Source organism: Rattus norvegicus, chromosome 5 (assembly GCF_036323735.1).
Source record: "Rattus norvegicus strain BN/NHsdMcwi chromosome 5, GRCr8, whole genome shotgun sequence".
Taxonomy (NCBI): domain Eukaryota; kingdom Metazoa; phylum Chordata; class Mammalia; order Rodentia; family Muridae; genus Rattus; species Rattus norvegicus.
The window spans coordinates 151,480,822-151,508,703 of record NC_086023.1 but is presented as its reverse complement, the minus strand read 5'-3'; the positions used below and the strand labels follow the sequence as shown (position 1 = coordinate 151,508,703).

Below are 27,882 nucleotides of genomic sequence, written 5' to 3'. Positions count from 1 at the left end.
ATATCCCCAGAAAGATGGGAGACTGAAACAGGATTATCGTACGATGTTACGGTGTCTCTCAAAATACAAGCACTGAGATCTTCCATAGAGAAACTCAATTTTTTTTTTTCGGAGTTGGGGACCGAACCCAGGGCCTTGCGCTTGCTATGAGCTAAATCCCCAACCCCGAGAAACTCAATTTTGAGGTGGAGCAACCCAATCCTCTCTTCGTAACAAATTTCCACAACACCCGAGTGGGCCGACCGAATTGCAGGCCGCTAGGCTCTACTCTCTCGCCTAACCCGCAGGGATTGCCGCAGGAGACCCTACCCGGCTCATTATCGCCTCACGTGACCTCGGCCTCCCAGGAGCTCTCTCCACGCCCCACGAGAGCGGCCACCAATAGCCAACTCTCTGGAACTCGCACTCCCGAGTCCGTAGGCGCATGGCGCGGCCCCGCCCACCACGGGCGGAGGAGGCGTGTCCAAGCGCGCAGTGGTGACGTGTTCTTCCAGCGCCAGGTCGGGAGTCGCCCAGGACTGGTAGAAAAACGCCTTCTCTGGCGTCTTAGGTGCTCAGTGAACACAGAGACCCAGAGAAGGGGAAGCTGGCTGTAGAGTTAGCCACGAAGACACTAAAGTCCAGCCGGGAGAGTGATTCTTGACCCTTGAGGTAACAGATGCGACAGTCAAGGAGGGTAGCGATTGGTTAGCCCACAGTGAGAAATGGATTGCGGGGCAATAGAGAAGGAAGTTGAGATTGACCAAGACGTAGGCACCATGATGTGGCAGGATATTCGGAAGAAATCAGTGCACATAAGAAGGATAAGGAAATGGGAACCACCTTGTCCCAAAGGTCTTCCGTTGCCTTGTAGAGGAGGCATGAGCGGTGAAGGATTAGAACAGCCTCGGATTCAGACGCGTGCTCCTTGTCACAGTCCAGCAGGGTCTCTTCAGTCAGTTTTATTTATTGCAAGCACGGATGACTTCTCTCTCTTTTCATTTATTCAAGGTTATCTGGCTGTTTTTTTGTTCTTGTGTGATTTCTGACATAGCAAGAACTATGTCATGGATCAAAGAAGGAGAGCTGTCACTTTGGGAACGGTTCTGTGCCAATATCATAAAGGTGAGCAGTACCCAGAGGAAAAGCTGACCCTTTGGATAGTTGAGTAATCCTGTTAAAGTTTATTATTAAATTTCAACAATCCCTATGAAGCGGAAGTTAGCAAAGGAACGAGAGAATCTTGAAATTATAATGTAGTTTGGTGGGCTGCACTTACAGTATTTATTGTACTGAATAACTTACTTTTTTTAGGGCCAATCAGCATCTCTCTTTTTTTTTTTTTTTTTTTTTTGAGCTGGGGACCGAACCCAGGGCCTTGCGCTTCCTAGATAAGCGCTCTACCACTGAGCTAAATCCCCAACCCCAGCATCTCTTAATATCATTAAATCAATCCTGTTCATCATGTCTTCCCAGCGAATCACTCCTATCCCTTCTCTCCTAGAATTCTTTCTCCTCCTGATGTCCCACCTTCTATTTCCTGCCTAAAGAGAGGTCTGGTCTCTTTCAAAAAGAGAAAAAGAAGAGGAGAGGAAAGACAGAAATCCCTGAGTCTAAGCTCCTTATTTTGTTTCTTCTCTGTCCAAGACTATAATTATTTGTAAATCATTTCCTAAACCATACCATTCCAATTTAAGGGATTGGGATGACGGTCTTTTTAAGAGAGAACTGACTCTTAGAAATTGTCCTTCTGACCTCCACAGTCGAACACATACACACACATATACACTCATGCTAAATAAATAAATGTAGTTAAAAAAATTAAAGACCACAATAATGAGTCAATAAATGAGTTAAGTCAATTGAACAGATTTAAAAATAAAAGAAATACAGATGGGTCATAAGTACCTGAAAAAAAATGGAAGTTAAAGCGTAAGGTGACCGATTGATGTGTGAGGGGATGGGGGGAGAGAAAGGGATGCTAGGAGAGATTAATGGTGGGGAAAGAATATCGCAAGGTTGGAGAAGGTTCAGTGAACGGCTCACTTTGTACAAGTGAGAGCGAAAGTATATCAAGTTCTTCCTCATATTTTATCCTGGCATACTGTAATGACAATTATTTAGTGCGTCTGTATGTCTTGTCTGTCTCTATGTATGTTACATGGAGGCAAATACATGCCTCAGCACACATGTGGAGGTCACAAACAGCGTACAAGAGTAGTTTTCCTTCTCCAGCCTGTGCCCAGGACCTGGGGATCAAACCCAGGCTATCAGGTTTGGCAAGAAGCACTGACCACTGGGTCATCTAGCCAGCCCCGTGATTTTATCTGACTATTCAAACCCATTAGGTAAGGATGCCGTGTTCCTCTTTTACCTCAAAGAGAATGAAGTTGGTTCATTGGTTGTCCTCTTCTCCAGGTTGGCCCAGTGCCCAAACACATTGCATTCATAATGGATGGCAACCGTCGCTATGCCAAGAAGTGCCAGGTGGAGCGACAGGAGGGCCACACACAGGGCTTCAATAAGCTTGCTGAGGTGGGTGCAGGTGACCGAGTCTGAAGGGAGTGATTCGAAGACCTAGATGACAGCTAAACATCGACACTTGGAGTCTTCTGTGGATTGAGGGGTTTTTATTCTTGTTTTGTTTGTTGCTTGCTACTCAAGGGTCTCGTCCTGGCCTTGACAAAACTGTCCTCATCACAGAATGTTAGGGTTACCAAGCGTCTGTGCTTTGCTGGCATTCGTCTTTATCATCCAGGCTGCCCTAAATGTCTTAGCATTTAGAAAGTTGCTGGGTCAGCAGGAAGGGCGCCAGCGGCTGAGTCTGACCTGAGTTCAATAGCTGGACCACATGTGGTAGAAGGAAGGACCCACTGCTGACAACTGTCTTCATACACATTCTGTGCTGTGCATGAACACATCCACAGATGTCAAAATCAACTTCCATGATCATGCATGTATATCATTCTCTGACTTCCTGCTTGTCAAGGCTTTGTTTATTTCATTTTATTTTTTGCCTTTCTATCTATATTCTAATGACAGCAAAGGCTGCTTGACTGTTTCTTTGTTTAGGGTTTTTCGAGACAGAGTTTCTCAGTAGCCCTGGCTGACCTGGAACAGTCTCTGTGGACCAGGCTGGCCTTGAACTCACAGAGAGATCTGCCTGTCTTTGCCTCCTGAGTGCTGGGATTAAAGGCATGTGGGACCACTGCCAGGTGTGTTTATTTTGGATAGAAGGTTTCACTGTATAACCCTGGCTGGTTTGGAACTGTGTAGATCAGGCTGCCCCAAACTTAGGAGATCTGCCTTCCTCTGCCTCTTAGTGTTGGTTATTTTTATAGCCAGGCTAGCCTCAGACTCCATGTAATCAAAAGTAATCCTGACCATCAATCTTCTTGCCTCTACTTGGGAATGCTAGGATTACAGACGTGGTGCCTCTGTACATGGTTTTAACGCAGGTCTTTTTCACACTAGATAAATACTTAAACAACTGAGTGACTTTCCCAACAGTGGTTTGTTTGTTTGTTTGCTTGCTTTGTGTTTTAGGAAATTTAGCTGGGCCAGGTGGTGGCGCACCTGCCTTTAATCCCAGCAGAGGCAGGTGGATCTCCTGAGTTAAGGCCAGCCTGGTCTACAGGAGTTCCAGGACAGCCAGAATTACACAGAAACCCTGCCTTAAAAAAAAACACATGAAGCCAAAACAAAAACCAGCAACAACAAAGACAGCATCTCCCTATGTATCCTAGCTGGACTTGACCTCAGGGTTACCCTGCCTCCACCTCTCTAGTGCTGGGTGTCTGTTCTGCCAGTGCTCCCAGAAGTTACTCTAGACACGGTTAAGCTTTCAGAGGTGACTAGGATGTCATGTTTAACATAGCATGAAAGCAACAGTCCACTTCTAAACACTTGTCTGGAAAGGGAAACACAAGCAACCCTTTTGCAGACTGTAAAGTGGTGTGCAGTGGTCCTACTGTTGCTTCTGGTCCGACGTCTCAGCCTCTCGTCTGCCATTGTAAAGACATTATGTTCCTGTTAGCAGTGCCTCACACATTCTCTCCTAGCCATCCTGTCAGGATGGATATGTAATCCCTGCCTGCAGATAAAGGAGCTTAGTCCCAGAGAGGTTAATGATTGCCTGCCCTACTGTTCATTACAAGTCCAGGATGGGGTCACTGGGTAAAAACCTAGGACTTTATGTTCTTGCTGAAAAGTTCTTTGGGATAAAGTAAAAATCACATTTTTTAAATTTTTTTCTTTTTCCTTTGTTTCTTTCTTTTTTTTTTTTTAAGATAATTGTTTTTTATAGCCCATGCTGGCCTCAAGTTCAACATATATAGGCCAGACTGACCTTAAACTAATGATCTTCCTGCCATCTGCCTCCCAAAGGCACAGATTATAATTGTTCATTAACAGGCTGGAGAGATGACTCAGTGGTTAAGAGCACTGACTGCTCTTTCAGAGGTCCTGAGTTCAAATCCAAGCAACCACATGGTGGCTCACAACCATCTGTAATGGGATCTGATGCCCTCTTCTGGTGTGTCTGGTGTGAGTAACAGTGTACTTATATATAATAAATAAATCTTACAAAAGAAAGTGTTCATTAACATACCTAGATTGGTTTGGTTTTGTGATTTTTTTTTTTTTTTTTTTGAGAAAGGATCTTACTGTGTAGTCTAAGCTAGCCCTGATCCTGTGCCTTAGCTTCTCAGAGGATAGACCTGAGCCACCACACCCAGCCTCAGGTTTTTAAGATTCTTGAATGGTGATAACTTTCTTCCTACTTGGCTCATTATTCTAACATAAGTGCTGAAGTGGCCCTAACTTTACTTAAGTCTGGAGAGGAGAAAGAGGTTTGCTCGGAGCTGAAACATCCGTTACCTTTCCCTGTTTGTCCCATGTCCTAGCTCCTTCTTTACCTTCCCCCCTCAGACTCTGCGCTGGTGTTTGAACCTGGGCATCCTAGAAGTGACTGTCTATGCGTTCAGCATTGAGAACTTCAAACGTTCCAAGAGTGAGGTTGACGGGCTCCTGGATCTAGCCCGACAGAAGTTCAGCTGCTTGATGGAAGAACAGTAAGCTGCTGTCCAGATGGAGATGTCCTGTTCCACCATCCCTGTCTACCTCCCCTTACCCCAGCCCTGAGCTCTTTATCTGAAACTGTCAAGGAGGCTTGTGTCCAAGGTTATCCACTGGCCTCCACATTCATATGCAGGAGAAACACAAACCGCTAGTCTACCTGTATTTCATGTTGGGACGTTAAACCTCTTAAAGAGAAGAAAAGGCCTTGTAGGGGCCACAGGAAGTTGGTGAAAGAGCCAGGTCAGGAACCCAGTCTTTGCGCCTCCATGGCTCTGGTAGTTCCTCTGTGAACTAATATAACTTAAATAACTTCAATACCTCTCACGTGTGGTGTTGAAGAAGGAGCATTCCTGTGCACCTGTCAGGATATTACGGCAGACTGGCTTGTCAAGGGGCTTCCGGGTGGGGAAGACTGAGGGACAAGTAACACTGAGCTCAAAGAAGCCAGGAGTGTATGCAGCATTAGCAAAGGTGGGCATCCTTGGATTGAGATCTAGGTCTTACTCAAATTTGGCTTTGATTAAACTATACATTGAACTTTTATAATCCCCCAAAATAGGTAAATGATTCTTGTCTCACAGACTTTGACAAAATGTACTTGAAGGTGATATAGGCAGATGGGCCATGGGTATGGACTTTAATTCGGATCCTGTCCTTTGGGGCCTGCCAGAGATCCCTACCACACAGCAATAAGCCCCTGCCTCTCAGTAAAACAGCAGCTTCCCGTGGCACTCCCAGTGAGAGACTTCGTGGGAACTGTATGCTCACCTCCTGGGAGCTGCTGCATGGTTGCACTGTGAGTGATGGTGTGGACGGGCTCTAGAATCAGACCCCCAGGCTCAGACCTGGCCCTTTATTCATCTATTCTGATTTCTCAACATTTTAATCTTTCTGGACCTCAGTCTCCTGGTCTGTGGGGAGAATTTATGGTATGCACCTCTGAGGACAGAGTAGTGAGGGAATTCGTTGATTGGACTAAAGTATTTCATCACCATCTAACTCTACACATACATACTCTCTGCTGTCACCATTCTCTCGTTGCACAAGAATATAATAAATGTCACCAGTAATACAGTTCCTGTTCTGGAGCAAGTCACTGACTCGCTCAATTGGGATAGAAATCACAGATATGTAAAGTACAACTCTTCCCCAAGGATACCTGATGTAGTATTGTGTGGCCGAGAGTTTGCGTTCTCCAGACAGACAGATCTGGTTCAAGCCAAACTTGCCATGTGAAACGACCTTGGGCAGGTCTTATCTGAGCTCAGTGCGGTACTGCATACCTCAGAGTGTTTGCACAGAACAGTGCCTGGCACAGGAGACAGGGCTGTGGTTAGGTCTTACACCTGCCAGTGTGTGCATCCTGCTTGTCAGGCGCCCCAGCACAGTGCTGCCTCCTTTCTCCCCGTCAGGGAGAAGCTGAAGAAGCATGGGGTGTGCATCCGAGTCCTGGGCGATCTGCACCTGCTGCCCTTGGACCTCCAGAAGAAGATTGCACAGGCTGTCCAGGCTACCAAGAACTACAACAAGTAAGTTCTCAGGGTGCTCCTTAGGAGAGGCACCCAGTACTGGATATGTCCAAGGTCTGTACTCAGTGCAAGGTTCCTGACAGAGTAGTTTGTGATGCTTAGACTTCGACCTGAGAGGAGACCAGGTGCCTTTCCATTCATTCACACACAAACTCAGTCCCTCTTCACTTGCCCTCCCACCTCAATGTGTGTGGAAACTATAAATGTATGTGCACTCACACGCATACGCGTGCACACACAACACACACACACACACACACACACTCGCGCGCGCACTTTAACCTGACAAGCATCAGGATAGATAGCCATCAGGCTTAGGCTGGTGTGGTAGTACGTACCCTTAAACAGGCATATCTCCAACCACAGCCCTGTCTCCTGTGCCAGGCACTGTTCTGTGCAAACACTCTGAGGTATGCAGTACTGCACTGAGCTCAGATAAGACTTGCCCAAGGTCGTTTCACATGGCAAGTTTGGCTTGAACCACGTCTGTGTGCCTGGAGAACACAAACCGACCTAAGCAAAGAAAATTAAAAAAAAAAAATAAAATAAATCCAACAGCCCTAAGCCTGTCTACATACCTTTCAAGAATCTTTTCTGTCCCACTCTTTAGCCCACAGACCAATTTAGAGGACAAAGTTGAGTAATGCACACTCCACTGTGTGTGGCTTTGAAACAGTAGTGTTGGACATTGATTTGACCTTACATCTGGTCTGCTGTCTTCCACCTTATGCTCAGGCTGCTATCAGAGGGCTGCCTTCCTCTGTCGACTGGTTGGCAGTAGTGGTGGCGGGGGAGTGGAGGCGGGGAGGAAGGCTATAAAGGTCATTTACTTTTGATCTAATTAGATGAAAAGTATGCTTATTCCAAGAACTATTAGGAATCATGAACCCGCCCACGTTCTTACCTTCAAAGGTAAAGTGCCTATGGCCTTCCAGGGAATGGCTGCTCCGGATTCAGACTCCGGCCATCAGACCCTGTCTGTCTTTGGTGAGTTATTCTGCTCTGCCATCCTCAGGTGTTTCCTCAACGTCTGCTTTGCATACACGTCACGTCACGAGATCACCAATGCCGTGAGAGAGATGGCCTGGGGTGTGGAACAAGGTCTGCTGGAACCCAGGTATCTGGGGGTGTCTCTCCTGGTAACTGGTATGGAAGACAGGAAGAACTAGTATTTAAACCTTTTTGAGCCATGAACTTGGCCAGAATTCAAATTAGGGGTGTACTTGGGAAATACTTAAGGGACTTCCCCCAAAAAGGAGGGTGGCTCATCTGAGTACACCACACACTGAGAAACCACAGACCATCCTGTCCAATGAGAGGGGCTTCCCTCCTTGTACATTTTTTTCAGTAATTACTTTTTTTTTTTTTTTTTTTGGTTCTTTTTTTCGGAGCTGGGGACCGAACCCAGGGCCTTGTGCTTCCTAGGTAAGCGCTCTACCACTGAGCTAAATCCCCAGCCCCCAGTAATTACTTTTATGTTTGTTGTAGAAGAGAATCTTTAGGATTTTCAAATTACAGTTTCATAGCACAGGATTAAAGTATTGTGATGGATGGGTTGAGGGGGGAGCGAGAAAGTAAGGAGAATTTTTAATCATTACCAACATAGTGAAATCCTAATAATTAAGGCTTAGAGAATGGAGGAATTTTTGAAGCCATCTGTCTATTTGACCCTTCTAATGCTGTTACTAATATAATCTTTGGTCTTATTAATAAGCTAATGGTCGCAGTAGTAAGATAATGGTAGCAGACATGATTGGGACAGTGCAGTGCATTACCTGTTTTACTGTTTCTAACCTCATGTGAGAGTTTCGTCTTGTTTGCATTTTATAAATGTGGAAACCGAGACTAACACGTCCAAGGTCAGTCTGCTAGTAAGATAGAAGTAGGACCCCTATCTACAGCAATCCAGAGCCCTTGTCTTTCATTTTTATTACATGAGATCTTGATATGCAGGAAATCGAGCTGGGCATGGGGGCACAAACCTGTCATCCCACCTACGTAGGCTACTCATAAGTTTGGGAACAGCTTAAGCAACATAGTGGAACCCTCTGTCTCAAAACAACACCAGCACGTGCAGTTGGCATAGCGAGGATGCAGCTCAGCTACGGAGCACTAGCTTAGGAAGTGTGAGAAAGGCCAGTCAAGCAGAAGACAGCCCCACCCCTCAATGACTAACACCGAGAAAGAAAATACTTTTGATCTTTAAAACTTGTGTGTGTGTGTGTGTGTGTGTGTGTGTGTGTGGTGTTGGTAGTGGTGGGGGTTGTGGAATGTACCCGTAGATGCAGAATGTTCTACCCATGGATTTCAATGGTGGACGTTGGTGTCCTCCGATGTTCTACAGAGCCCTAGACGGGATCCTGTTTAAGGAAGAGGGAGGTCTGCCTCAGGGCTTGTCTGAATAAGATGTTGGATCAGTAATCCAGGGGGTCAGGACTGGAGGCTCCAGGAGGAAGGCCATCTGTAGGGTGCTGGACGGAGGCAGGCATGAGGGACCTGGAGGGACTCCTATGAATAGATGGCCAAGGATGAGCTCTGAGAGACTGTCCTTGTGAGCATTGGACAGATTGGCCCTTACAAGAGAAGCAGACAGTCTGTGTTACAGACATAAAAGAGGGAATTTGTTGGTACCAGTGGTGGAGGGGGTGGGCAGTGTTGTCACCGTAGTGTTGATGCTCTAGAGAGGTAAATTAAGTCATAGATTGTCAGTTGGCTATTAGGGGAAATTACGGTGCTGGCAAAGTGCATGGGGATAGGAGGCCGTCAAGTGGTTAAGGTAGAAGGGGAATGTGTAAGGTGGGGTATGTGTGAGCCTAGCATATGCAAGGCCTTGGGTTCACTTTCTAGTATTGCCTAGCCCTAGGGAAAGACAGGAAACATGTGAACATATATATGTAGATGCAAGTTAATGGTAATTAGCTTGGGAGTAATTTCATAGTTGTTCGTTATATTACGCTTTATAATTAATGTTTGAGTAGTCCTGTATATGAAATAATAATTGAACTAATGATGGAGAATAGTTATGCTAGTAAGAATCCTCTAATTTAGCAAGGAGATTTAACATGAATTAGCTCCTGGGAACTCTGATCTGACTCCTAATGTAGCATGCTTTAACCTCACCTATGCTTCAAGTCTGTTGACCTTACATCTCGCTCCCTTTCTGGAAAGTGTTTCCTATCCAGCTTCCTGACTGCCATTTATAACCTGATTTTGTGGGGCTCCCTTGTCACCGTGGTAGATAGAATCACCAGGTGATCCAACAGCACCCCCTGCTGCTTGGTTCTCAGTGCTGACTGAGGTGGTTGGGACCTAGGCTGTACTCTGTGTTACAGTAATAGCAGGGTCATTAGAATTGCTTCAGCCAGGTTCCTAGACTTCTTTTCTCTTGACACACATCCACTTCTTCTCTCTTTCTTTAGGATAAGGCCTTTTGTTTCTCTAGAAATAAAACTAACAGGTTGTTTGGAAGCCTGGAATTAGAGAAGAAATAAGGTTGATCCTCGAGGCTGGTTAAAAAACTGTCAGTGAGTTCCTTTGAATAGACTGCATGGCCTCCTCTACTCTTGTCTTCTGTTTGACAAATAATAATTGTGACCATTGACTAAATTACCACAGGGCCATGCACGTTTACTGTACTGTTCAGTTTTAATGCATGTGTAGTGAGATGGGCGCTAACCTCAAATTCTTAATCTTCCTTCAGCCTAGAGAGTGTTGCTGTTGGGGTCGTTAGAGCAATTCTCAGCTCTCGGATGCTTATACTCCCTCACCTCTAACATACGTGTCGGCTGTGTCTTCATTTATTCATTTGTTTAGTTTATGTGTGTGGGTGCAGGTTTGTGCGTGCCACAGTGTACAACTGAAGGTCAGAGGGTAGCCTTTGGGTGTGGCATCTCACCCTTCCGCCTCATTCGAAACAGTTTCTCTGCTGCTGTGTAAGCCGAGCTAGCTGGCCCTCCAACTTCTGGAGGTTCTCCTGCGTCTGCCTCTCCCCATACAGGCACTTTGGGATTACAAACACTTGACTTACTGCATCCGGTTTTCACTGGCGTCTGGAGATCCGGCCTCCATTCATCTGCAAGCGCAGTCATATACCGAGCCATCTTCCTAGCCCTTCTCTTCACTTTAAAGATGAGACTACAGAAATGGGAAATAGCACATTACCTAGATTTACATAGTTGGCCAACTTGCCTGTGTCCTTTCAGTTTGGTATATTGACTGCCACATGGGACGGCTGAAGTGGACAGAGGAATCGAGCAAAAGCAGCTGGCAGGGCTGGAGGGACGTCTCGGCAGTTGGGAGCACTAGCTGCTCTTGCAGAGGACTCTGATTTCATTCTGAGCGCCCATTTCATTCTGAGCGCCCACATAGCGGCTCACTACCACTGCAGCTCTGGGTCCAGAGGGTCCAGTCCCTTCTTGTGGCTTCCTCAGGTGTGACGTGGCACACATACACATACATACATGTAGGCACAACACCCATGCACGTAAAATAAATACAACTTAAAGGGAAAAGTGAGCAAGTGCCCAGGTGAGGTACTGCACGTCTGTAGTCTTAGCACTCAGGAGGAAAATTGCTGTGAGTGTCGTCCCAGCCTGAGCTACAGGGCAAGGCCCTGTCCATAAATAGGGCGCGGAGGCCTGGGGGGATGGCTCAGAGGCTAAGAGCACGTGCTGCCATGGCAGAGAACATGAGTCTGGTTCCCAAAACCTATGTGATGGCTCAGAGCCATCGGCAATTGCAGTTTTAGTGCAGCTAACCTCCTCCTCTGGCCTTAATGTTTTGTTTTGTTTTTTTTTTTTAAGGGATTGGGGGTACTGGGGTACTGGGTAGATGAGTAGTGGAGTATTTCCCCAGTATACAGAAGACTCTAGGTTTTGTTTTGTTTTTTTTTGTTTTTGTTTTTTTTTGTTTTTTTTCTTTTTTTCGGAGCTGGGGACTGAACCCAGGGCCTTGCACTTCCTAGGCAAGCGCTCTACCACTGAGCTAAATCCCCAGCCCCCTAAATACCTTTCTTTATTCTGTATTTAAGCTGCCTCTACTTTCTCATTAGCACAGATGGTGAAATCCGTAAGCCTCGCTTGTCTGCAGTTGGGATCCCTTCCTTTGGCATTGAACCTAGTGATGCCCACTCAGATTATCATTACCAGGACCGTCAAGACTTACTTTTCTTTTCCTTTTGATGTTCTTCTTCCTCGTGGAGGGGTCAAATCCAGAACCGGAAACATGCCAGGCACATGCTCTACCCTCCCAGACCTCATGGTTTCTCAATTGTTTCTGTTGTCTAAGTCATTTCTGAACAGTCTTCGTGAAGGCAGCCAGTACTGTTTAGTTAGTGTTCGAGTTTTCCTAGCCATACTCAGTAGATCTTTGATTTTCCTTTTGTCAGTTTTCTCTTTCCCCTGAGTTTCCTCCTTTTCTACCTACATCCTTCCCCACAGCCTGAAGCAGGTAGCAGAAAGCCCTGAGAAACTTATAACTCTAAATGGACATCCATAGTCAAGAAGACCAGGCAGTGAGAGGAGAGAGTGTCACTGTTGATAGTGTTGCTGTCATCCTGTGTTTGCTTCGATGACCGTGTTATCCCTTATGTGTTTGGGCATTTCCTAGTTCCATGATGCCCCCGGACGTGTCGTTTGACTTGGTTTGACTCAGTGTAACCGTGTGGTAGGTAGGATAGATGGGCCTATCATGTGGGCTGTGTTGTCCTAAATCCTTTCCTCAGGGCATTAGGACCACGCAGTGAAGACAGGAGTGTGGGATGGCCTGGGCAGTCTGAACCCTGAACCCTTCTCTTGCCCAGTCATAAGCAAATATTCTTTGCTGTATGATTATACAGAAAATACATCTTCTTCTGCAGTTTGAAAAAAGGAAAATAAAAAATAAAGGTACATGCCCAAAGCACCCCAGCTAATAAGTATGTTTATTTTTCTTCTCTTTGTTTTTAAACCTTATTCTGTGGATTTTTTGAGATTGTGTTTTCCTGTGTAGCCCAGGCTAGCCTTGAACTCCTGATCCTCAGCCTCCAGACTCTAGAATCTGGTTTGAACACTGACTCCAGGTATTCATGCTTTCATTCTCGCTTTTTAAAATATTTTTTCCTTTTTTTTTTTTTTTGGTTCTTTTTTTTTTTTTTTTCGGAGCTGGGGACCGAACCCAGGGCCTTGTGCTTCCTAGGCAAGCGCTCTACCACTGAGCTAAATCCCCAACCCCTCCTATTTTTGTATATGAATTTTTCCTTCATGTATGTTTGTGCACCATATATATGCATGTAGTGTCCTTGGAGGCCAGAAGGGAAACATTGAATCCCTAGGACTGGAGTTACAGTGAGCCACCTTGTGGGTGCTGGAATTGAACCTGGATCCTCTGCAAGAGCAGCCAGTGCTCTTATCTACTGGCCTCTCTCTCCATCCCCTTTCTGCTTTCATGACCCTGTGACTTGTTCTCCACAAGAAAATTTTATTTTTGTCACTCTTCATAAGATACAACTCATAAATTGGAGATTCCCGGTCCTGTTCGGTATTCATGTTAGGATAGGCAAATCCTTCCCTGGAGCCGGCAGATACAACCTTGAACGTACCCTCTTCTATCTATGGGAAGCTTTATTTCAAAAGTGCCATCACCACCAGGCTCCCTCACTTGTCTCTTGAGTGTCCTTCTCCTTGGGAGCTCTTACCCAGCGTAAGAGAAGTAGTCGTTTCCTGCTTCGTTTTTCATTTTGTTGTTGTGGGGAGCAGGTCTGCCATAGTACACTTGTGGGTGTCAGGACAGCCCTGTGGAGTTGGTTCTCTCGTTGCACTTTTACATGACTTAGGGAATGCACCTCAGCTCACCTGGCTTGTATGGCAGACAGCTTAGCACACTGAGCCGTCTTTTCGCCACCCCCAGTTCTTTTTATAAATTCCTGGGATTTAGACTCAGTGGGCCATTGTGTGCATGAGGCCTGGAGTCCAGCCTCCAACATAAATCACTAAATAGACAAAAGTCCTTCCTCCTCCTCAACCAACTCACTGTTGAAAACTGTTGAGTGACTTTCTCAACAGTGTGTGACTGTGTGTGTGTGTGAGTGTGTGTGTGTGTGTGTACATACATATAAGCATATACAATAAGTTTTTTTTTTTTTTTTTTGGTTCTTTTTTTCGGAGCTGGGGACCGAACCCAGGGCCTTGCGCTTCCTAGGTAAGCGCTCTACCACTGAGCTAAATCCCCAGCCCCACAATAAGTTTTTATAATACAATGATTATCATATTCCCTTCACATAAATATTGTGTGACTATAGACTGGTGTATATTTTGTCATAATATGTTTTCTTAAATTTGCTTTTTTCATGTAACAGTAAGTCTTGGAAATCTTTCCAAACCAGTATATTTAATTTAGACTCTTTTTTTTGTTGTTGTTGTTGTGTTTTTGTTGTTTTCAGATTTAGTTGTCTTTCTGCAGTTCTGGGGATTAAGCTCAGGGCCTTATGCCTTTAGGTGCATACACTGCCGCTAAGCACATCCCCATTTTTAAATTTTCTTTAATAAAACAAAAGAAACCCAGTTGCAGAGTGTTTCATCACACTGCTAGGGCATAGTGCAGAACAAGTCAAATGAAGAGGGACAGTCTGGTGACACAGCTGGCTCTACCTTCAGGCAAATGAGATTGGGCAAACTGCGCGTGTCATCTGAGCTTACCATGCCTCGGATGCTGCAGTATGTGTGAGAGTACTTGCCCGGCATGTCCAAGGCCCTGCGGGAAGAAGGAGCATTGCATGTGGTTTGCAGATTTAAAGTCAGTCTTGGGTTGGGGGATATACCGGCAAACGTATTTGATGGTGGCTGATCACCAACGAGGAGGCTGTGCATGGACGTTCACCGAGCAAGTACCACAGAGACTGTGCTTCTGTCTCCCGCCCACTAGTGATGTTTCCGAGTCTCTGCTTGATCAGTGCCTCTATAGCAACCACTCTCCTCAGCCCGACATCTTGATTCGGACTTCCGGGGAAGTGCGGCTCAGTGACTTCTTGCTCTGGCAGGTAGGTCATTTTGGAGCATGTTATTTTGGGGTTGGGCTGAACCCTGGAACTGAATCAGAATCCCCAGTGAGAGTGATTTGTTCCCAATCTCCACCATTGTATCATGTGGGGCAGAGGGCTGCCATGTAGAACCATCAATACCTCCAGGTTGTGCCTAGTAACCAGGTTGTACCTAGTAACCAGCTTGTACCTAGTAACCAGGTTGTACCTAGTAACCTTGCTTTTCTTCCTTCACCTGACCCTGGGTGTATAATGTGCGTCTTGCTCTCCGAATGCAGAGCTTCTGTCCTAAAGAGAACCAAAGCCATCCCACCCTAATGAATACTTACATATGCCCCCTTTTCAAGAAATGGGCCCTTGGGATGATGGTTAAGCTGGGTATCAGACCAACACCCTTTCGGCTAGTCATCTCCTCTCCAGAATACCGTCCCATCTGTGCAGGCAGGCTCTGTGAGAGATTTCTCCTGCATCCAGATTCTCAGGTTTGCTGTTGCCTTTTGCTTAGCTTTCCCCTAAACACGCACATCCAACTAGTACTGTTTGTTTAAAGATCTTGTTCTCAGCCAGGCCATGGGAGTGCACCTTTAATCCCAGTACTCAGGAGGCAGAGGCAGGCGGAGAGCTCTTGAGTGTGAAGCCAGCCTGCTATACTGAGAGAGTTCCAGGACAGCCAGGACTACACTGAGAAACCCTGTCTCAAAAAAAAGAAAGAAAGGAAGGAAGGAAAAGAAAAGAAAAAGAGCGCAAGGCCCTGGGTTCGGTCCCCAGCTCCGAAAAAAAGAACCAAAAAAAAAAAAAAAAGAAAAGAAAAAGAAAGAAGGGAAGAAAGGAAAAGGAGAGGTTGAGAGAGACTCGGCTTGGAGATTTCAGAGTCCAGAAGTTTTAATGGATCAGTGTTAAAATTGAGGCTCTGGGAAGTTGGTACTTGATAGGTAGGTAAGGACCAGTGCATACACAAGACAACCTGCATTTGATTCCTGGCATCCACATAAAAAGCCTGCTGTGATAGGACACACTTAGAATCCCAATGCTTGGAGAGTGAAGTCAGAAGGATCGCCAGAGCTCTGATCGGCCAGCAATGCCTGATCTGCAAGCCCCAGTCCCAGAAATCGAGCCTGTCTTCTGAGGAGCAGAATCCAAGAGTGACCTCTGATCTTCACAAGTGACACCCTCTGAGACAACACACGTGAACTGGCAGCTAGCTACTGCAAATGCTTTGACTTAACGTTTGGGTGTCTGGAAGGAAATGTAGTGTATATCCAATGTTTCTTCTGCTCAGATCACACTGAAAAGTTTGCATTGAGCAGAGTTAAACAGTGGCGGTGGGCTAGGTGTGTCGCACTGCTCGCTGAGCTTGCACAAAGCCCTGATTTGATCCCTGGCACTTTGCAAGGAGGACAAAAAGGGCGGGAGAAAGAAGATGAGGAAATGGGCTAGAGAGATGGCTCAGCGGTTAAGAGCACCGGACTGCTCTTCCAGAGGTCATGAGTTCAATTCCCAGCAACCCACATGGTGGCTCACAACCATCTGTAAAGAGATCCGGTGCCCTCTTCTGGTGTATCTGAAGACAGCTACAGTGTACTTATATATAATAAATGAATAAATCTTTAAAAAAAAAAAGGGGGGGCTGGGGATTTAGCTCAGTGGTAGAGCGCTTACCTAGGAAGCGCAAGGCCCTGGGTTCGGTCCCCAGCTCCGAAAAAAAAGAACCAAAAAAAAAAAAAAAGAAGAAGAAGATGAGGAAAGGAAGGATTTTCTAAACTGGGAAAGAGAGATAAAGATAAAACATACTGGTGAAGTAGAGAATTTACCAAAAGGGTCACCCAACAGATGCAAGGACCCTGTGTCTTTCAAATGAGACTTAGCATCTGTGTGTGGCGGTGGCAGAGGTAGTTGGATCTGTAAATTTAAGGACAGCCCCTTCTACAAGAAGGACAGAGAAACCCTGTCCCCAAAAACCAGACAGATAGACAGACAGTCAGAAACTCTTAGCAGAGGACAGTGATTTGAGAAAGCTGACTGTGCCCTCAGAAAAGATCTGAGTTCTTCCTTTGTGCTGGAAGTATGACCCTGATAACTGTGAGATGACTCCTACCTCCAGCTGCCCAGACTCAGGAAAGTCCCTGCAGCCTTAGGAACGAGAAGCGACAGCTCTTCAGCCAGCCGCCTGCAGATGCCACTTTTAGCCATGGCACCTCCTGCCTTAGTATCGCCCAGCGTTTGGAGGCAGAGGCAGGCTCTTAGTGTGAACTTGAGGACTGCCTGTTGTATAGAGCAAATCCAGGCCAGCCAGGGCTACATAGTGAGACCCCGTCTCAGAATAAAAAGCCACTTTTATTCGTTCTGGAGGAAGTACTCGGTATATTGATAGAAGCTGTGGGAAGGCGACGTTGGTCTACAACAGTGAGCAGGTTTTTCCTGGGGCATTGGTTGTTCCACACAGCAGACGGTAAGCAGTGGCTATCAAGAGTGTTGGGGTCGGGTCAGGGGCGTTTGAGTTCACCCTGTTCTGGGCTTTTGCTCACACACATTTCATCTTCAGAGTTGTATAAAGACTTTGTGCTGTCCGCCTTTAGACTTGAAGCTGAGGCCCAGAGAGGTGAAAAAACTCAGCCAGTTCTGTGGTAATGGTAGACAGAGGCAGTTTGGCTCCAGAACTCATGGGCTTAAAACAGTGTCACACTGCTGCTACTTAAAATAACGGGAGCAGCTACCATTTGTTCTGGCTGGCTTTATCAGACTGTGTCTCTCAGATGACCTCCAAAGGCCAGGAGCCAATAACATAATCTAGATGTCATTTCATAGTCCTAAAATTGGCTCTCAGAGACATGGTGTAGCTGGGCGTGGTGGCGGCACATGCCTCTTGGGCCACAATCTCAGGAGGCAGGCAGGTCAATGTGAATTTCAAGCCAGCAGGGGCTACATGGCTAATTCTGTACCAGCCAGCACTGCACAGTGAGATTTTCTCTGACAAAACAGAAGAAAGACATGGCAGAGACATTTGTCTAGTTTAGCTCTGCTATGCCACAGGCAGGGGACCCAGTTGCCTTGTGACCCTTCTTCCAAGAGTGAGGGAAACGGGGCTGGCTGCAGACACATCAGGGCTCTGGGAATGTGTGCCATCTCGTTCTAGGGCTTTCCCGCCCCAGCTGCTCTCCCCTCAGAGTCCTGAGCGGTTGTGTATCTTCACAGCTGTGACTAACTCATGCTGTCCTGCTCATTTTCACCAGACCTCCCACTCCTGCCTCGTGTTCCAGCCTGTCCTGTGGCCAGAATACACATTTTGGAACCTTTGTGAGGCAATCCTGCAGTTTCAGATGAACCATAGTGCACTTCAGGTATGAGTCGGGCAGGATGGGATGGAATGGTTGGTATTTACAGGCCCGCCTTGCACTAGACCTTGCTACATACTCCTTTTCAAACAATTTTTATTGTATTTATTTATGGATTTCTGTGCATGGATGTGCCATAATTACTGCATGTGTGGAGGACAGCCTTTGAAAGTTGGTTCTCTCCTTCCTGTGGGTCTCAGGAATTGAACTCAGGTTGTCAGGCTTGGTGACAAGTGCCTTTACTCACCGAGCCATCTCTCTAGCCCATCAAACATTTGTTGACAAACAGTGATGGTCATACGACTGCCACACACTGGTCTTTACTGTGTGTCAGACACTGGATGCTGTAAAGTTCCTCATTTCTGCTCCCAAGACCTCAGTCAGGTAGGTCTTAGTTTCTCTATGTACAAGAGTGAATAGAGGGAGTGACTGGGACGTGGTGCTGACTCGTTTATTCCTAGCACTCAGGACACAGGTAGATGAGCTTAAGGCCAGCCATTGCCTGGTCTCAAAGGGGGGGGGGCCGACAAAAAAGATACATTGTTGAGGGGCCAATATGATATTAGAGTAAGGTGTCCTGAAGACAGACACAGGAGAAAGCCCAGAGAGCCTAGTCAAAGTCACAGCGGTCAACTCCCACCTCTAATTTTCTCCTGCTGAGGTAGGAGAATCTTAAATCCAAAGCCAGTGAATTTTGAGACCCTGTCTCAGATAAATGTTTGTGTGACAGTAGAAGGCTGCAGAGCCCAGAGCATTTCCAGAAGCTTCCTGAGTGGCAGGGTTGTCTTTGTGCTGTCGATGGTCTCCCTAGCTCTTGTCTGCATCCGACCACACGGAGCTGCCGTGCTGGTTCTGTCTGTATTTATCTGTTTAACTCTCTCTAGATGTGTCAGCCTTGTGTCCTTCTGTTTTCAGATAGCACAACAGGGACAGGAACTAACTGTGCCAAGGCCACAGAGCTGGGGACCGGAAGTTTGAAATCATAGATGTTTCCTAAGTCTGGAGAGATAATGTGCAGGAAGGAGGAATGATGTAAGTCAGGAGTCTGACTGCTGGCATTTGCGCCCTTTTGGGAACCTAATGGAAGCCATAGAAGGTGGCCGGTGAATTGCAGAGATGGTATTTAGACTCTGTGCCATAGACGACGTCAGGGTTCGAGGATCCCTGAGTCTATCCACACTCCTAGCATTGGTGACTTGACTTATGAGGGTTTTATCGTTGAGTCTCAAAATATGAGAACTTTGAACAAGGCAGCTTAGAGCAAGTGAAAAGAGAAACAGCAAAGTGTCTGCTACCTGCTGTCAGGGAGGGTCTACCATCAGATTTTTTTCCCCATGCAACTGCAGCTGCCTCTGAAACTAAAACATTTTTTTATTTTTTTGAGGGAAAACCTTTTGGAAGTGTAACTTGACACTTGCAGTATAGCAAGAGTATATTAATAGTGATGATTGGAACAGTCACTTTCTAATTGATGATGTTGTCGATGGGGATAGTAGCCGCCATCTTCAAACCCTTCATCGGGCAGGGATGTAGACTAGAACTCTTTATGTTGATCTAGATGCTCCCAGATACCTGGCTTTGAGACTTCTCGTACAGTTTTCTAAGACCTTCCTCTTTTGTCTCCTGCTGTGCCAGTAGCTAATTTCGACAGCATACCCTTCCCTTTCCTTCCTGTTTATACTGTTTTAAGTCAACTATAGGCAAAAAAAAAAAAAAAAAAAAAAGAGGGCAATTAACACAGTAGAGAGTGTGTGGAGTGCGAGTGAATGGCCTGTGTGTGAGCCTTTGTGTGCAGATACTCTTGTGTGGAGACCTATAATTTGAAGCCTTTATTATCTCAAGCTTCTTGGAGCCTTGTCTGTGGTTTGTAGAGGAGTTGCCTCAGGCTCTAGCTCCTCCGTAAGTGTCTATTGAGTCCCCAATGTGAATAGGCACAGGAGAGTCAGCAGTCACCCTGCCAGACAAATGCCTGCCCTCATGGAGTCTGCATTTTTAGCTAAATGGCAGACAGTAAGCAAGCGAGCAGGTGGAAGGAGAAATGAGTAAAGAACTCGAAGAACTCGGCCGATGATAGTGGAAGCTGAGGGCCTGGAGGTTAGACAGCTTAGGTACTGAGAATACTAGGGGAAGGCGGGACAGCTGGGCGGCGCTAGGCCTCTTAAGCAGTCACAGCTTGGTACCTGGAAATAACACAAGCAGAGGACTTAAAGAATGGACAGAAGCTGATAAAAGGCATTCGGTTAAAATTTTTTTCTCAGGGTTGGGGATTTAGCTCAGTGGTATGCAAGCACAAGGCCCTGGGTTCGGTCCCCAGCTCCGAAAAAAAGAAAAAAGAAGAAGAAAAAAGAAAAAGAAAAAAAAATTTTTTTCTCACTTAAGGGGCCAGAGGCAGAGCTGGGAGACTAAGCATGTCTAGGGTGCACAGTAGAACCAGGACTTTATGTATACTAGGCTAGCTGCTTCTCAAGCCCTTTGCCTGTTTTTTGTTGTTTTAATTTACTTTTATTATTTTAATAATGTGCAATGTGTGTGTGTGTGCATGTGTGACTGCATGTGCGTGTGTGAGCGCAGTTAGCTACGGAGGCCAGAGGTGTCATCCTTGGGAGCGGGAAGCATCTGTCAACTGTGTGTGCTGGGAGTGGAGCTGAAGAATAGTTTGTGCTCCTAATCACAGAGCCATTCCCCTCCCCTCCCCTCCCCTCCTCTCCCCACCTCCCCTCCCCTCCTCTCCCCGGGGACTGGAGAAATGGTTTAGTAGCTTAGGACACGTGTCATTGTTGCAGAGCACTCAACATGGTGGTTCACAACCATCCTTAATGCTAGTTCCTGGGAGTCCAGTGCCCTCTTCAACCTATGAGGTCACCAGGTATGGTGCACATACGAGCATACATACATGTATGCAAACACTCAGACATAAAATAAGTAAGTCTTCAAAACCTCTTTCTTTCTCATCTGTACACTTTCTGTGGTGTGGCGGTGCCCACTTTAATCCCTGCAGTGCGAGACAGAGGCTGTCTGAGTGGAAGTGAACGCTTGGGCTACACAGGGAGATGTAGGATTGACCCTGATGCCTCTTACATTCAATGCAATGCTCTTATTACAACCTCCTCAGAAATGTTTGGAAGCCCAGGCACCCGCCAAGTGCCAGAGACCCAAGGCTTTGCCTCGTCTCGTTCTTTGTTTCTTCTGGGTGTGGAAGAACAAGGGCGCAGTGCTGTTTGCGGGTGTGCTGCTTTGAGCGTCTGCACCCCAGGACTTCGCAGGTAGAGCAGGAGGATCTGTGACTATAGTCTTTCCAACTGCATAGCACACTGTGGCCGGATGTGTGTGTGTGTGTGTGTGTGTGTGTGTGTGTGTGTGTGTGTGTGTATCTACTGCTTGTGTGAGACCCTGTCTCAAAGAATGTTTCCCTGATTGCTGCTTATACAGGGTGTTACATACGCTCATGAGGGACACTGACCTTCAGGACTGCTGCTCAGTGCGCATGGCGGCACATATCCGCCATCCTAGGACCCAGGCAGCAGAGGCAGGAGGAGTGCCATGTGTGTGAAGGCACCTAGGCTACACAGAGCACTCTATCTCAAAAAACAACCCCAAAAGCACTTATAGAGCAAGCATGTGCATTTGATCCAGGGCCCTATAAAAATCCAAGGATAGGACTGAGGTGCTCAGTGGTTAAGAACACATACAGTTCTTCCAGAGCCCCTGAGTTTACTACCCAGCACCTACCCTGGTGACCAACAACTGTGTGCAACTTCAGCTTCAGGGAGGTCTGATGCTTCTGGTCTCCACGGACACCTGTACTTTAACCTGCTCATACCCACACAGAGAAACATAATTAAAAGTAAACCTTAAAAATAATCTGAAAAAAAAGAAAAAAATAATCTGGGTATAGTGACATGTGGTTGGAATCTCAGTGCTAGGGAGGTGGAGACAAAAAGAATCTGGGATTATCTGGTCATCCACTGTAGTCTTATTGGTAAGTATCGGGCTACGGTGAGACCCTGTCTTCAGAGGCACGCAGAGCAGTGCGCAGGTGCGCGCCTTTCATCCTGACACTCAGTCACCGCCCAGACCCTGTCGTCAAAAAGAAAAAAGTAAACAGTACCTGAGCAAGACCGTCTGAGGTTCACCTGTGGCTTGCACATACGTGCTCATCTGCACAGTCACATGGACCTGCATGCAAGGGAACATACATGTACAAAGACAAAAAGAAAAGTACTTAGGTTCACCTTCAGGCATCTACATGGTGGCTCACAACTATCCTGCCATTTTTCTGACCTCCACAGGTGTGTATATGTATATATATATATGTCTGTGTGTGTGTGTGTGTGTGTGTGTGTGTGTGTATACGTATCTATGTATGTGTGTGTATATATATATGTGTGTATGTATATATACATATCTACGTATGTGTATGTATATATACATATGTATGTGTGTATATGTATCTACGTATGTGTGTATATATACATGTGTGTATAAGTATCTATGTGTGTGTATATGTATACATATGTACATGTAAATATGTATATATATATATGTGTGTATAAGAATGTGTGTGTATATATACTTATGTACATGTAAATATGTATCTACATGTGTGTATATATACATATGTATATGTATCTGTGTGTATATATATACATGTGTGTATATGTATGTATCTACCTATGTGTGTGTATATATACATATGTATATGTATCTACCTATGTGTGTATACATATATGTATATATAAGCAAAACATTCATACTCATTAATAAATCTAAAATAAATTTTTAAGAGACAACAAACCTTGGAGCCTGGCATAGAAACTGATGGCTGTAATTACAACACAGGCACTACAGATAGGAGGATCATCATAGGTTTAAGGCTAACCTGATTCTACTAGAAAGTCCAGGCTAACCAGGGCCACATAGCAAGATCCTGTCTTTAAATAAACAGTAATTTTTAAAAATTATGTTATGATCCAAAAAGAAAATTTATGGCTGGTAGTTTATTTCAACCAACTGAAAAGTTTTGTGTAGGATATGCAGTATCTAATGTAAATATTTGACTAGAGATATTTGTTGTGTTACCAAATCTCAATATCTGGTCTATAAAATAGAGTATATACTCTCTCAGGATTATTCTTTTTTGGGGGGGGGGGGCTGGGGACCGAACCCAGGACCTTGCGCCTCCTAGGGAAGCGCTCTACCACTGAGCCAAATCCCCAACCCCTCTCAGGATTATTCTTTTTTTTTTGGTTCTTTTTTTCCGGAGCTGGGGACCGAACCCAGGGCCTTGCTTTTTTTCGGAGCTGGGGACTGAACCCAGGGCCTTGCACTTCCTAGGTAAGCGCTCTACCACTGAGCTAAATCCCCAGCCCCCCCCCCCAATTATTCTTAAAGTAAATAAAATTTCTTGTATGTGCTATGGGCAATTTATTGTTTTTTTCCTACAAATAAAAAGTTTATTTGAAAAAGGAAGGAAAAAGGAGAAATGACTCAGCTGTTCAGAGAGTGACCTGGTCATCCAGGGATGACACTTGGTTCCCAGCATTCCCTGTGGCTAATGGCCACCTGTGACTCCTGCTCCAAGGAGAGTCTCTGCTCCAGTAGGGAGAGAGAGGCTTTGAGACAGGGTTTCTCTGTGTGTCCCTGGAACTCACTCTGTAGACAAGGCTGGGCTCAAACTTACAGAGATCCACCTGCCTCTGACTCCTAAGCGCTGGCATCAAAGGCATGTGCACTACTGTACCCCTGGCCAATCTTTTTATAAAAGAAAGATGAAGCATAGCCATAGGAAGGTGAGTCTTTTGGACTAGAATTTCTCAAATTTTGGAGCTTCAATCAAATTCATTCTAATCTAAGAAAATTCATGCACCTTTTTGTGTGTGTGTGCACGTCAGGTACCTTTCTTTGGTCTTTCTCCACTGTGTGTGTGTGTGTGTGTGTGTGTGTGTGTGTGTGTGTGTGTGTGTGTGTGTGTGTTTGTGTGTGATAGTGTGTGATAGTGTGTGATAGTGTGTGATATAGATAGATGTGTGGTGTGCCACAATGTGCTTGTGGAGGTCACAGGACAACCCTGAGTTGATTTTTCTCCTTCCATGTTCTTTATTGTTTGTTTTGCTTTATTAATCATTTTGAAACAGAGTCTCACTATGAACTCCTGGCTCCACTAAACTCATAATGTAGGTCAGGCTAGCCTGCTACTTTCTGTGTTCCAGGCTAGCCTTGAACTCACAGAGATCTGCCTGCTCTGCTTCCTGAGTGCTGAGATTAAAAGTGTAGACTACCATCACGAGCTCTCCTTCCCACCTTTTCATGGAGTCCAGGGATTGAGTTCATATCAGGCATCTTGCCAGTCCTTCCTCTGCCTTTCTGTTTTCAGGCAGGATTTCTCACTACAGGGGAAGTTCCCTGGGTCAGCACACTGCCACCTTTTGTTTCTGGGATCCAACTTGAGCTACCCACCCCCACACCCCACACACACACGTACAAGTAATTGTGTGTGGTGTCTGGGCTATATTTGTTTTGTTTTGTTTTGTTTTGTTTGAGACTGGGCTGTCCTGGAACTCACTAAATAGACCGGCCTGGCCTCATATTCATTGAGATCCACCTGCCTCCTGAGTGCTAAGAGTAAGAGTTCCCCAGCAGCTCTGATTGGAGAGTCCATGAGACAATGGTTGAAGTGTTTGTGAATATGTAGGATGTCCTAAAGAATAAAGACAGGATCTGGGCCATGGTGGCAAACACCTTTAATCCCAGTACTGAGGAGGCAGGCAGCTCTCTGAGTTTGAGGTCAGCTAGTTTTAGGATGGGCAGAGCTACCCAGAAAACCCCTCGGCAACAACACCAGAGCAGAGTGAAGATGAGGCAGTCAGAGCTTACAGGCTGATCAGGACAAGACTTAAACACAAAATACCACAACACAAGGCTGGAGATGGTGAAGGATGTCAGGATGTGAAACTTATGGTTATCCTATAGGAAGACCCCAATGCTCACTGGTCAATGCAGTGCATGCTTGTCCCAGCTGCTTGGAAGACAGAAGTCTGAACAACACAGTGGAACTCTGTCTCAAAATCACTCCACCAGGTTGCTCACCCATGGGTTCTGTTGAACAGGAGGAGCTCTGTAGGCCACAAGATTGGCAGGGCAAGAGCCCATGAGATGAGCAGCCCCTTTTGCTCTAAGGGATTCCCCCTTTCTTGCCACAAGTGTCCTTACTACCCTTTTATGATCACATGCTCAAGTGATTAAATGCTTCCTGTACAGGGTACTCCAAGTGCCAGAGAGGAAGAAGGAGTCTCTTCTCTCTCAAAAAGGGCTTCCTATTTATCTAAAGACATATGCAAGGTCTAGGAGGTATTGCCAGAGACTGATTGTCACCACCTGCCAGAATTGATCCCAGGGGCCCTGATGGTCTTATGGAGCTGTCAAGGGATTCTTTCCTAAGAGAAAGAGCCGACTAGAGACTAATACCTAGTCTGGGCGCAGTAAGTGGCTTAACAGAGTAGAATTTACTTCTCGGCGTTCCTAGAAGGGCCATTTGCTCAGAATCAAGCCTTCCTCATTATAGGAGACAAGTCTAGTTCTAGACCTTGAAAATAGACTAGAAAGTTGGAGAGTGACACCTTACATTGACCTAGGAACCATAAGAAGACCCAGTGAGTATTTTGTCTCAGACAGTAGACAGTAATAACATATAAAGTCACTGCCTCTCTGCCTGCTAGAAGTGGATTTTGCATTTATTATCCCTAATCCTTTAAACCTCTCCTCAAGGTAGGCACAACCCCCACTTTACAAATAAAATTTTAAAAGGCTAGGAGAGGATCTTCCCAAAGCCACAGAGCTAGGTGGTGGAAGAGTCAGAAACAGATGCTTACCTGTTTCCAAGTGTAAGCTTGAAAATAATGTTAAGAAATGCAGACACTTCCTTCCACACAAAACAACCAAGATGAACTGTTCCTGAATTGCCTATGTAATGCAGGTCCACTGCTTAGCTCTCCCAAGCCTTTCCACACTGGTAGAAACTCTCCAGAGTTTGTATACTTGGCCATTCTGTGTCCTATCCCCCACCTAAAATTGTATCCCTACCTCAAACCCTGCTTTTCTCTAGCAGAAGGCCCGAGACATGTATGCTGAGGAACGGAAGAGGCACCAGCTGGAGAGGGACCAGGCGGCAGTGACAGAGCAGCTGCTTCGAGAGGGGCTCCAGGCCAATGGGGATGCCCAACTCCGACGGACACGCTTGCACAAACTCTCCGCCAAACGGGAAGAGCGAGTGCGAGGCTTCCTGCAGGCCTTGAACCTCAAGCGGGCTGACTGGCTGGCACTTTGGGGCACTGCATCTGCCTAAGTGAGGAGTCTGACTACCAGGCACTTTGCCCTGTCCTCTGCCCTCGCCCCCCCCCCCCATCTTCCTTTCCCTTTCTTTTCTTTCTTTGGGAAAGGCACCTCCCTGTTTTTGATGAATTGGGCTCCCTGTTCTGCAGGGAACCCCAAAGGCAAGTTCTGCTGCCTATAGATACCTTTGGGCAACCTGTGAGAGTTACTCTTGAAGTTTGAGATACAATCTCTACTGTGTACACTAAATCCAAGTCCAGCCACTAATACATTCGGGGGAACAGGAGACCCTAACTCTTAGCTATCTACTGTCCCTGGTTGTGGATGCATGTTCCTTTTCCACCAGCATATCCTTCAACGAGCCGAAGAGATCTTCGCAAAGCCTAGGCCTTTACCCATCCTAAGCTCTCCCCGTGTGACTCCCACAAAAGATTTGGATCTACTGGTAAATTTTAACTGATAGGCAGCCAACATTATTGGGCAGGGAAGAAAGGGGTGGGGAGGACAGGAAGAAAATGTGCCCATCTGCTGCTCCTCCCCTTGGCTTTCCACCTGGGATTTGCTTTTGAGTCTCCTTCACCCCCTCCCACTCCCAGTGCTGATTGCTCACTGAAAGGCTCGTGGAAGGCAGGCGGGTGATTACAATCCAATTACCTATTGTTGACTCAGCCCACACAAGCTTTACTCCCCCATGCAGGGCACAGGGCCAGGCTCCACTCCCCTGTGAGACCCAACCCCCTCCATGACTACAGACAGTGGCAGAAGGGCTGTAGAGGTCCTAGAGTCTAATCCAACACAGGCCATTTTGTATTTAACACATCAGGACTGAACAAAACCAAGCATTTCACAGTTGACTGTCTCCTTCCCTCACCGTCTCAAACTGATTCCCACTCCCAGTCTTCAAGTTCCTCACAGCTCTTTGACCTGACTCCCCAAGTAGGCCCTGAGACAATTTGCTCTCTGCATGGCAGAACTTATTCTAGGCTCTCTCAGCCTTCGAGGCAAGGTGGTATCCTTTCCCAGCCTCCCCATGGGGCTGTGGAGGGAGGACTACCTTTGAAGAAAGGTCTGCTGAGCTATTCTGCTTCCCATGTCCCAGAGCTGTAAGTGCCAGCCAGAAACACCAATCAAAACCACTCTGGTCTCATGCTATCTGTAAGCCCTCTCGCCAGCACCTCCCTCCCCAAAACATACACTTTAAATTTCTAACTTTCTATGCATTGTTTCCTATGCCTTGTTGTCCATACCCATTTTTATGCCCAGATGCCTGGCACTGGTGACCTTTTGGCCATCTTCTCCCTATCAGAATCAAAAAAAAAAAAAAAAACCTGACACTGCAGCCAAGAGCCAATCAGTGCACCCTTTGGCAAGGCCCCCTATTCACCTGGCACTCCCCAAAACAAATCCCTGGCACAGAGATCCCCTAGAGCAGGTGCTGTACATTTTCCAGCTTTACAATGAGGCTGTTGACAGCTTTAATTAGGGAGGCATGAATTATGTGGCTATAATACAGAGCCCTACAATTAAGGCGGGAATGAGAGGCTGGAGGCAGCAAACGGAATCTGCCCAGCAAGCATGGCTGTTGAGTCCTGGCTGACTTTCTCTTAAGACTGGAGTACAG

The 27,882-nt window shown here is 46.1% G+C and overlaps 1 protein-coding gene across 6 annotated transcripts; it reads left to right on the top strand.

Moving 5' to 3' along the window:
* The first annotated feature begins 455 nt into the window (after positions 1-455).
* Positions 456-26,565, top strand: Dhdds (dehydrodolichyl diphosphate synthase subunit). 6 transcript variants are annotated; one of them, XM_063287445.1, is made up of 9 exons: positions 476-651; positions 991-1,104; positions 2,398-2,514; positions 4,909-5,051; positions 6,471-6,587; positions 7,603-7,704; positions 14,487-14,601; positions 17,832-17,939; positions 26,035-26,565. In XM_063287445.1, exons 2-9 carry the CDS (start codon positions 1,042-1,044, stop codon positions 26,272-26,274), a joined length of 1,005 nt encoding a protein of 334 aa, XP_063143515.1. In that variant the 5' UTR covers positions 476-651; positions 991-1,041; the 3' UTR covers positions 26,275-26,565. The 6 variants fall into 6 exon arrangements, with proteins under 6 accessions (XP_063143519.1, XP_063143515.1, XP_063143516.1 ...); XM_063287446.1 differs by lacking the exon at positions 26,035-26,565 and adding an exon at positions 18,849-18,936 and having other exon boundaries at positions 478-651; XM_063287447.1 differs by lacking the exon at positions 26,035-26,565 and adding an exon at positions 18,223-18,241 and having other exon boundaries at positions 478-651.
* Positions 26,566-27,882: the final 1,317 nt, after the last annotated feature.

Excerpts from the sequence above, each read along its gene's own strand:
- Dhdds (XM_063287445.1), top strand. The coding sequence starts at position 1,042 with ATGTCATGGATCAAAGAAGGAGAGCTGTCACTTTGGGAACGGTTCTGT. Across the intron at positions 1,105-2,397 it reads TCTGTGCCAATATCATAAAG|GTTGGCCCAGTGCCCAAACA; the intron begins GTGAGCAGTACC and ends CCTCTTCTCCAG. Across the intron at positions 6,588-7,602 it reads GCTACCAAGAACTACAACAA|GTGTTTCCTCAACGTCTGCT; the intron begins GTAAGTTCTCAG and ends TGCCATCCTCAG.